Source organism: Acomys minous (genome assembly GCF_964271855.1).
Source record: "Acomys minous genome assembly, chromosome: 5".
Classification (NCBI taxonomy): Eukaryota; Metazoa; Chordata; class Mammalia; order Rodentia; family Muridae; genus Acomys; species Acomys minous.
The window spans coordinates 39965278-39976723 of record NC_140494.1 but is presented as its reverse complement, the minus strand read 5'-3'; the positions used below and the strand labels follow the sequence as shown (position 1 = coordinate 39976723).

The window sequence follows — 11446 nt, the reverse complement described above, 5'->3', positions numbered from 1 at the left end:
AGTTACCAAACAGCTGCTTTTATTCCTGCTTCTACAGGCTGTGAGAAGGCTAGCAGTCACTGCATATACAGCACAACACACCCTTTATTTAGTCACAGTAGCGGATGGACAGTTTACTCCTCAGATTCCCCAGGCTTACGGATGTCATCAATCTTCAGAATCATTCTAACCATCTGTGTAGCAAGAGAGATCTGCTGCTTTTTGCCAATCAAGGTTTCTATGACATGCTGATACTGCATATCTGAAAAACAAACACAGCAATCAGTGACCCAAAAGCACCACCAACAGGCAGCTTCAATTTATGTAGTCACAAAAAGCTCAGGAAATGTAGTGGCTGCTGTGTGCCTGTCTGTGTTCCCAGTTACTAGGGAACCTGAGGTGGAGCTGAGGGCTTCAAGGTCAGTCTGGGCAACATAGTTAAATTCTATTTCAAAAACAAAAGTGGTTCAAGACTCTATCATTAGTTAGTCATGGGTGGAGAGTAGCTCATAGGCCCTACATCTCCCTGAACTACTTGACCCTGATGGACACTGGGTGGTCTTTGTCTTCAGCTGTACAAATGGCTGAGCCCACCAGGCTCTAATAGTCAATTTTAACCTATGGTCAGAGATAGTCCTGGTTAAACCCAGCAGTTTACTGAACAGAACAAAAGACAGGAATGTGGGAGACAGACTCATAGGGAGGAAACGGTATAGGGGCAAGAGTATTCAGAATACATCACATGTATCTATCAAAGTGTCAAACAATGAAGTAAAAAAAAAAAAAAAAAATATATATATATATATATATTTATATATATATGAAAAGAGGGTCTGGAGATGGCTTAGTGCTCTCATAGAGGACCTGAGTTCCTAGCACCTACATGGCAGCTTACATCCATCTATTTAAATCCAGGACCAGGGGGGATCTAGTGCCCTCTTCTAGCCTCCAAGGGTACAAGACAAACACACAGTACACTTAAATGCATGCAGGCAAAACACTCATACACATAAAGTAAAACAAAACCAAAAGAAACCCCAAACAAACAAAACCCTGAAAAACCAAAACCAAACACCCAAAACTGTAGCAGTCAACTGGCTACAATTTGCTATGTCATTTCCAGATGGATTTCCTCAGTACTGAGGACAATATGTAAGTGGGAACATGGTAGTAGAATTGCCAGGGATCATGACCATGAAGAAGCTAGACAGTGACATGCCATCTCAAAGTACCCAGAGGGACAGTAGTGAACTGCATTTCTCTGCAACACAGAGCCAGCAGACACTTCCTGTCAGAATAGCAACGTGAGCCACTGAAGGGTTGCTGTTTTGAATGCTGGTGTAGACTAAACTCTGGTTTCTGGCTTGATGCTGGAGCCCATACTGTCAAAATGCTTTTACAAACTGTCATTGAGTTCTGTGGGTGAATTCATTGTAGAAATACAGGTATGGGTGGTCTATCAGTAGAAAAATGTAGCAAAGTTTAAACAAGGTAAATGTATGTCACTTTTTCAAAAGCTGAACTGCCAAACTGCTCCAGAGTTAGTTTCCCAAACACCCCACAGTCATGGGACAGCCAGGTGTCAAGCTGAGAATGGAAACTCCTTTGTATGGCATCAGACATCTGTACTGTGGTTAAATGATCAACTCAGACACTAAAATCCAGAACGCAACTATCCCACATGCATCCAAGAACTCACAAAGAACAGTCTTATAGCATGTGCAAGCTCACACACCACCTTCCAAGTCAACGGAAGCTTGTTCCAACCACAGCCCCAACAAGCAACTCACCGTTCGAGCCCTTGTGCAAACAGTCGATTCCTAGGGCAGGGTTGGACTCCTTCACTTGCTTGGCTCGAACTTCAGTCATGGTCTGGATGGGATTCATGCCACTGTTTTCTGCAAGGGCCATGGGGATGACCTCCAAGGCGTCTGCAAAAGCTCTCATGGCATACTGTTCCAGAGTTGGGCACTGGAAGGGCACAAGGGCAGCGAGTGCACTCAGTAAGAGCCAACCGAACAGATGTCCATAAGCACACACTGAGAAACTTACTCACGACAAGCTTAATAAACCATGGTTACTTATCTATAGAATAAAGGTGGGGAGGACATGAACACACCTGAGACCTCAGACACAGCAGTTCTCACGCTCACTCTGCCCTTACCTTATCTGCTGCTTGGCTGACTGCCAGAGCGCAGGCTATTTCGGCTGCCCCTCCTCCGTACACAACACGGTTGTCCCGGATGAGGTTCCGGATGACACACAGGGCATCGTGGAGAGATCGTTTTGCTTCTTCAATGATCTGGGGAGAAGGGCATGTCTCAGTTCCTCATGCTGGCAGAGCAAGCACCTGGACCCACAGAGCCATCTCCCCAGTTGAAGGATGGAAGTCTTACCATCTTGTTTCCTCCTCTGATGAAAATGGTCACAGCTCTAGAGTTCTTACACTTCTCAATGACCAGCATTTTGTCTTTTGTAGTGCCAAACGAGATCTCCCGTACCACACCAGCAAAGCCCAGCTTCTCAGAGGTAAGCTCGGAGAACCTTGGGACAATCCGTCCTCCCGTTGCAATGGCGATCAGCTGTTAGGTTGCAGAGAGGACAGACAGCTGTGATCAATGCCAGTGAACTTCCAAAATAAAACCACAAATGAACTACATCTAACCTAGGACCACTTTGTTCACTAGACAGCAAAGTTTTCATGTCTCCTGCAAAACATCTTGCTAGACCAACAGGCTGAGGAGCTGGCACCCTAGGTGGTAGCTAGTGCTACCCAGCTCTGTCACTGTCAACTCTCAACCCACTCTCCTACTGTCTGGGTGGCCCTGTCTGCGAACCCAGTTCACATGCCCACCATAGCACAGCAGGCTGGAGACGGAAAGGAGAGCAAGGTTTGTGCAGAGCAGCTCTCAGGAGAGCTGTTGTCATTCTGCTGCTACAGGAGGGTGCAGCCCAGGGTTTCCTGTCTCTGAAAGCCAACAGGGAAGCTCAGAGAGTTGACTATTCAAACATGACTCTGGAATGTTCTACAGGTCCTCTTTCTGTTGCTTTCTGGTGTGCTGTGGTTGCTATGGGTGACACTGAATACAACAAGCATGCCCTACAGGTTCACCCCACACCCAGCAAGGCCTAAGCATTGGCCTCCTACCTCAATCTCAGGTCCTCCTACCCAGCGAACTGCAGGCAGGGCGTTCTGAAGAAGTAAATGATTGGCTTCGTCATCAAAGCCCCACTGGCAAATGGCTAGGTTAGCACCAGTTTCTTTAATCTGGGAAAAGAAATGCCACAACTGTATCAATAACAAGTAGGTATTTGTTCTTTGTTACAGGATCTGAAAAAAGGGGAGGTGCACAGCTGTGTGTGAAAGGGACAGAAAAGCACATAGAAGGAAATATACGAGTGTGTATCCTTATCTGTTCTTTCCCCCACGAAGCCAAACTATGCTCTCATCCCTGCTACTTCACAGCTCTTGTCTGTTCCCCGTGAGCCCAGCAGAGCTGCAGCCAAAGGCACCGCTAAGATGCTTTCCTCATGTCATTTTATGTTTTTTACTGTGCTTGCTTTTATGACAAACAGCACAGGCCATACTCCGTGTTACTTGGTGCCACGTGACAAAGCCCAGATCCTAACTCAGCGCCTGCCGTTTAGTGGAGCACAAAGACTCACCTGCTGAATCATCTCTTCAAACTTCTCCTTTTCATATTTCTGCAGGGCTTTGTAGTCCTCCACAGAGGTTACATCCAGCTTGTGCTTTGTCTTTGGTTTAGGTGGCTCAAATGGACATGTGAGGATTGCAATCTTAGCATTTTCCACTTTCTACGGGAGAGGAAGAGCACCGTAAGCAGTGGGTTTGGGTTGAAAGCAGGGTAAAAGTACAAGCGCACCAACTTACTTTTGGCATCTGTGGGTGACTGAAGTCCTTATCGACGACCACACCCTTTATCAGTTTGGTGTCCTCCAGCCTCCCTCCCACTTTGCCTTCCACTTTGATGAGCTCAAAGTCAACGTCTCTTCGCTCCATATCTGCCACAGTGAGGACGGCATCCACTGCAATCTCAGCCATTTGTCGGTGACAGCTGTTAACGCTGAGGAAAACACACATAGTTTACATTCCTTACATGACCACAGCATCCAAATCATCACATGATGTAACTCAACAGTGCTTCTAGGAAGACTTTCCAAGTTCAGAGCAGAACAGTGACAGGAACAGTCTAAGAACAGCAGTAAATCTGAGTCGTGTAACCCTTTCCGATTTGAACTAGAAAGTCTTGAAACCCAAGCATATGCTGATTTCTCCCTAGAAATGCATGAATCCCCTGGTGTTGGCTAGGTCCGCCTTACAGCAGGCTCTTCAGTTACCTGCTCTTACTACATACTAGCCTCATGTTCTCTGTTCTGGATGTCTGGCCCTTTATTACAAGTGCTCGGCTTCCCATGTCTTCTCAAACACTGATTGAGCAGTCCTCACGTGCTTCACAGCTCAGACTTACTGCATTTCCCTTCGTGTTGAGACCATTCCTTTTCTGCTAAAACTACCAGATACACATTAAATATCCAACAGATGATACATTTAAGTGCCACTCACACTACTAAGTGACTTAACAAAGGATTATATATGAGGCAGGTGAGATGGCTCAATGGGTAAAAGAACTTGCTGCCAAACCAGTGACCTGATTTTGATTCACAGACCCACATGGTAGGAGAAAGCAGACTTCCACAAGTTGTATATGCACAAACAAAATAAAAGTAAGCAGAGTAGTAGGGGGGAGACGAGACGGCAAAAAAGAAATAACCACTCCAATTTCTATCATATATGGAATATTTACATTAAGAATAAAGAGTGGTGTCAAGCAGGAGGGGGACAAACAGGAGTAAAGTACAAGAAAGCACTCATGAAATGTAATAAAGCCCATCATACTATGTGCAACTAAAAGGAGTTCATGTATACCAATGTTTTTGCTGGGTTTTAATACTACATTATGGTCGTAGCCTGGAGGGTTTCTACCACTGTATGGAGGAGCATCTCTTAGCTGAGGTCACTAGTCTTCAGGGGCAAGAGCAGAATTAGGAAATACTGACAACATATTAAGACAGGAAGGTCAATGTGAAGACCATCCTCCTATTACACTCAAATTTTAGATCAGTACATCTGCTTATTGAATGACAATACAAATGCTTCCTCAGAATGGCTTCCTAGTGAAGAGGTGATGGGAACAAATGGTAGAATGTTACAGTCAGGGCGCTTTAATAACTGGCAATTCCAGCCTCCAACCAAAACACAGGAAAATGAGCAAAACCAACAGAAATCACAGTATTGCCTTTTAGAATAGGCAAACAGGTCTCCAAAGGGGGAGGCTTGCAAACCATAGCTCTGCTGCTAGGACACGCACACTTTTGAGCCCAGCGTGGTTTTTGCAGTCTGAATCAGGGGTTCAGGGTTGTGTATGTCAACAAGCACACTATCACTGATCTTGTCCAGGTGGTCTATAGCGATTCGGGCAGCCTGTTCGTAGCCATCAGCAATTCTGATTGGGTGAATGCCTCGGTCCAGCAGCTGCTCAGCTTCTTCCAACAAGGCACCAGCCAGGACTGCAAGCAAGATAGCAGACCATCAGTTCAAGATACATATTTTAGGACAGCCTTACATGCTACCCTGACAATCAGAACACTCTAGAATTGGGCTGGATGTAATCTTAGAAGCCAGGGCTATTACTGAAAGGGAGGAGGGGCCCCCTCTCTTAGTTTTGATCAGTCAAGGTCCAACAGGCTGCCCCTTAAAGATGACTTAGATAGTAAGAACTTAGACAAGGGAGGGGACAGGAAGATGGGCCAGTGGTTTATAAGGCACCAACAGCCCTGGAATTCGCTGGGTGCAGTGGTGCGCACCTGTAATCCCAGCACTCAGAGGCAGGAGGATCTCTGTGAGTTCGAGGCCAGCCTGTGCTCTACAAAGTGAGTCCAGGACAGCCAAGGCTACACAGAGAAACCCTGTGTCAAAAAGCCAAAAACAATGTAGGCCAATATCTGGTCTTTGCTACTTTGTGGGTTCGCCTTTTTCTGCACCCTGTACCTCCCCGGTTTCACACCCTCATGAGAGGAGAAAAGGGAGGGAAGGGAAAGAGACAGAGATCCATGACTCTAATTTCTTTCCTTTTGTTTCTTCACTGACCACGGCTACTAACAAATTGCACTAAGCCCTCACCGCCCTTTCCCCTCCTAGCAGGGCTCTAGTATTTATATACCCTCTGAAAAGTTCCCAGAGTTCTAACCGTCACAAATTTGCAGTAACTATTTGCAGCTGGCTAGAGCATGAGGCAAATCAGTCATGTGCTGCAGATAGTCCAAATGATCCCCCCACCCCTGGGATTAGAACTAAAACACTTCCTTATATTTCTGTGTGTGTATTTTAAAAAGAAACCAAAATTCCAAAATTGTCACTACACAGGCCACAATGCAAGAACATTTGAAAGGGAAACCACCAAATTGTGTTTCTGTGGCCAGAGACTTGGGCTCAGTGAAAGAAGCTTGGCATATGGAAGGCTGACAAGAGCTGATTGTCATCACCAACCCTTACCCCCTTTGGTGACAAAACTGAGTTTAGTTCTGCTAATTTAAAACCTCCTGTGCTCCACGCACACCTTTCGGCAGCACTAGGAAAATTATGGCAACTCCAAAAGAGCACAGAAGGGGCTGAAGAGATGACTCAGAGGTTAAGAGCACTGCTTGCTCTTCCAAAGGTCCTGAGTTCAATTCCCAGCAACCCCAAGGTGGCTCACAAACATCTATAATGAGGTCTGGTGCCCTCTTCTGGTGTACATGCTGGCAAAACACTGTATACTTAATAAACAAAACAACCAAAAGAGCACAGAATGACTTTAAATTAGCTGTGGCAAAGGTAACCCTGCATATATTAATATATCTTCATTTCTTTTGATTTGTGCAGTAATTAAAATTTATGTTTACTTTTGAATATATGCAAAAGCACACACGGGCGTGGAGGCAAGGGCGAGCTAGCTGCAGTCAGTCCTCCTTCTATGACATGAACCACAAGGATCAAACTCAGGTGCTCAAGCCGTCTTGCCAGCCCTCAAATTTTGGATAGCTGTCAAGATTTCAAATCTCGGGGCAAAAAATGCTGTAAACAAATAAGATAACCCATGTTTTCTCTTCAGATGCACACATATTTTCTAGTTCACTCTTTGAGAATTAGGTGGAGGAATCAAGGCACACCACGCCCCTTGGTACGAGAACCAGGGCATTCTCTGTATGTCCACAATGTAGTGTCAGCAATACAATGCAATCGACAATCCAATATGCCCCTCCCCCAATTTATCCCAACAACTTGCACAGCTTAAAAACAAACACATCAAAAGCACACAGCACAACTGGCTGTCCTAGCTCACTGCCTACAGTTCTTTCCCAGCACTCACTTTGTGCCTATCATGTGCCCCTAACTTTGGTCTGTTTTCATGATATGATGCAGAAACATTATCTCTTGTGACACTTTTAACAACCTCTCTTAAGTTAGAAAGGCCTCTTCTTACCAACCACTCCTGTGGTTCCATCTCCAATTTCATCATCCTGGGATTTAGACAGTTCAACCATTAGCTTGGCAATCTGATGATCAACATCCATCATGCTTAGAATGGTAGCACCGTCATTTGTTACAGTCACATCGCCATCCTTATCAACCATCATCTTATCCAGCCCTAAAAGAAAAGTGTTCAGAAAGAAGTTGGGCAAAATAACGGGTACCCAGTACTGAAAGCTTCTATAGGATTTAGAGCATCTCCCCCATTCCTACCATGAAATTTATTAGCAACAAATAATCCAACACACATGAAATATTCACCAATGGCACTCTTGCACCAGCCAACCCGTACTCCACATTGAAAATAGCCTAACCATCTCAAACCAGAGAAATGTGATCAACCGCCACATGACGATCCATTAAATAGAGTGGCAAATCAAGACACACAGGTGTGCTCTGGAACACACCAATGAAATGAAAAAAAGCCTCTCTCTAAGCTGTGAGCACACCAACGGGAAGGAGCCTGGACATTCAGCACCTTGGCTGTACTGAGTGCCGGACCATCCACTGCATTTCTCAAGCAGCATTATTGGCTGTACTATGATTTAAAAACTTATAGAAAATGCCAATGGTTCTCTCACCGTTTGGTCCCAATGATGTTCTCATTGTGTTTGCTACAGCTTTTGCAGCCATGATGTGAGACTAAAAGAAAGAAACAAACACCCAGTTATATGTCACTTCAACAATTAAAGGCATACAGGCTGTCATTATTACTGAGCTGAGAAGACAAAAATCCAACTCATGACACCTCCAGAGTTTTATTTATTTATTTCCCGAGACAGGGCTTCTCTGTGCAGTGCTGGCTGGCCTTGAACTCCCTGAGTGCTAGAATCGCTGGCTATACCTTCAGTTTGCACCAGGCGTACTGAAGAGGAACACCGCATAACCCACACACACGAGTCACCCTTGCTAACATTTTTAGCAAACACTATTTTCAAAAGGAAAGTTCTGAATGACGGCTAAGACTTTAGTAACAGCATCCCCACCGGGCATGGATCCCGGAGACTGTTCTTAGCTATGAGAGATGCTAAAGTAAGGGTTAGAAATGCAGCTCTGTGAGAGTGATTGCCTAGCATGCACATGAGATTCAGTGGCTAAGAGCATGTGCTATTCGTACATTACAGATGGATGAGCCACCATGTGGGTGCTGGGAACTGAACTCAGAACCTCCAGAAGAGCAGATAGTGCTCCTAACCTCTGAGCCATCTCTCCAGCCGAGCATGTGCTAGCTACTCTTGCAGGACACCCAGGTTCAGTTTCCAGCACCCACATGGCAGCTCCTGATCCAGCTGATGCTCCTGATCCAGTTGATCTGATGCCCTCCCTCTTCTGCCTTCTGCTGGCACCAGAAAGCACATACATAGACGGTGCGGATACATATAAAATAAGTCTATCTAAAAAACAAAACAAAAGGCCACAATCTCATTATTACGCAAATCTGCCTTTCATCTTTATAAACAGTAAAGTTACATGTGTAACAAACATTGCTGTCCTGAACTTACTTTGTAGACCAGGTTGGCCTAAAACTAAGAGATCAATCAGCCTGCCCTTGCCTCCCAAGCGCTCAGATTACAGGTGTGCATCACTGCACCCAGCTGCATGCACCTATTTTTAATTTACATCTATAACGCTGGTCACATAAAATTTCAAAGGAGGAAAGTGTAAGTGACTCTACCCATATAAGCATTATAGTCACTTATTTTCTAATGAGTCCTTTAACAATTCCAAAGGTTTAAAATGGCTTTTGGTGCCTTAATGCTAAAGCGCAAAAGCAACAGCCTTTTCTGCGAAGTACTCCAGAGCCCTCCTGGCTCTCCCTGGGTGATTGTGACCTCTGATGCTCTCTCCAACTCATCTTCTCACCCCAAGGTGCAGACATAAACTTCTCTAACCAAAGAAACCCTGCGCGTTTTCAGACTGTGTAAGTACACATGTTCCTTAACTTCTCCTGTCACCCCCAACAACAGGCTACAAAACACCAAGTTCACTTGGTCTTTGCAAACTCTGGTGACTCTCAAAATGCACTCTTAAAGTATGTATTCATAATGGTGTTTCCATAGGGAACTCTTTCTCTGGGTGTCCAAAGATACTGGACATCTGGACTTAGTTTTGGTTGGCTAACCTAGGATGTACTGGGCAGAGGCTAAAGAAACAGCTCAACACTGTACACAGAACAGGCCTCTGCCACAAAGGACCGGCCCCAAATGCCACGGCTAAGCTCACTGCTCTGGACCACTAGCATTGACTTGCTTAGACATGGACTGAAGTCATGGCCTTTTTTTTTTCCAGCTTGTGAAATCTTTGACAATTTCTCTATGGCCCTGCCCCTAGGCACCTAATTCTGTAAACAGTACCCATCCTGAGTGAGAACCACATGTAATTAGCACAAAAGGCTGACACCACGGAACTGTTAAAAGAATTAATTGGTAAATTTTCAGTCCGTTGGAATGATACTTTATTTCCAAGTCCCTGGAGGTGAGGGGGAAAAAGAAAGTGGAACCGAATACATAATTCATACAAGCTGAAAAAAATTCTTAGAAAGTAAACAGAACCAATCATCTACCATGCCTCAATTGCTTTGCCCACTTCTTTGGTCACCCCAACACACCTGTCCAATCCTTGGTGTGACAGAAAAATCCCCACTGAGAAACCAGGTGCAGAGAGCTTGTGTAATTGGTAGTCAGTGAGATCTCCCTAACATCAGGTGAACAAAGGACACCTCAAACCTGGAGGAATGACTAGCACACAACACCAAAGGTGGGGCTCCCTCCTTTCTCTCTGTTTTTTTGTGGCAACACCTGTGAATGACACTCCTTTCTTATTAGGGTCCTAGAATTGCGCCTTGGCCTTTTTTTCTTTTTTTTTTAAATCTCTTTCCTTCTGCAGAACATCCCTTTCTGTTTAATAATTTGGCTCTGCTTTCCCGCAGCATAACTTTGTTTCCCTGTGATGGGGTCAAGAGCTCCAATTTTGGGGAAGCATCATAATTTGCAGCTAACTGTACTACACTGAAACGGTCTCCTAACCACTCCAACATTTTCTGGTACAAGAGAATTTACCGTCTCCTGGACCTTTCAAATGTGTAGTTCCTTCCATCAAAAGTTGGAAGCGTTCCCTTTCATTGTCATTTGTCATCGTTCCTACAACTTGCCATTCGGCTAGCACACGGCCTGTCCTGGGCACTTTCTTCACGCTTCTCACTAATTCTCTTTCTTTACGGGGGCACCGTGTCTAAGGGACAAGCCGTTTACAGCTGCACTAGTGAATGACTTACACGTTTTGTTGAGGTGGCTGCCGGCCGGCTCCCCAGAGGAGCCGAGAGATACGACCCCACCCAGCTCGGAAGAACCGTCCGGCCCTCCCATCCCCACCTTCAGGCTTAAGGCCTCTACACCCTTTTCCGCACCCAGAGAGTGGGTGTGCACCTGGACCTCAGAGGGGCTCCCCGGAACCGGAGATTCTCAGCCTTTCAGACCAGCACATGGCCGAGCTGCGCCCTTTGCCGGCGCAGGCGCAAGAGCGCTCCGGTGCCTCCCTTTATCCCGCTGCCGCGCGTTCCGGGCCGTTACCTTAAGGGCCTCAAGCCCCATGAGACGGGACTTGCGATCTTGGTCCTTGATAATAAGGAAGGGGCGCCCATACTCATCGAAGGCGAGGGTCCCCACGGACGCCATGGTGGACGAACAGGAACAAGAGCTCTCCAATAACCGGCAGGGACCACTCCAGAATAGGGAAAGCACCTTCTTCTCGCGAGAGGACGTAAACTCTCGCGCGTGCGCAGTGTAGACCGCGAGATTTTCTTTTCAACTGTGACTTTTTTAACGCCACAGAGTACCTTCTGGAATCCAAGGCTCTTGGAAGTGTCTATCATCCAGA

The 11446-nt window shown here is 45.8% G+C and overlaps 1 protein-coding gene across 1 annotated transcript; it reads right to left on the bottom strand.

The window, feature by feature from the left end:
* Positions 1-2: 2 nt before the first annotated feature.
* CCT5 (chaperonin containing TCP1 subunit 5) lies at positions 3-11347 on the bottom strand. Its single transcript, XM_084783064.1, has 11 exons — positions 11140-11347; positions 8152-8212; positions 7524-7688; positions 5370-5568; positions 3872-4064; positions 3646-3795; positions 3128-3247; positions 2376-2561; positions 2144-2281; positions 1770-1950; positions 3-241 (listed from the first exon to the last, which is right to left on the bottom strand). Exons 1-11 carry the CDS (start codon positions 11242-11244, stop codon positions 114-116), a joined length of 1626 nt encoding a protein of 541 aa, XP_084639190.1. The 5' UTR covers positions 11245-11347; the 3' UTR covers positions 3-113.
* Positions 11348-11446: the final 99 nt, after the last annotated feature.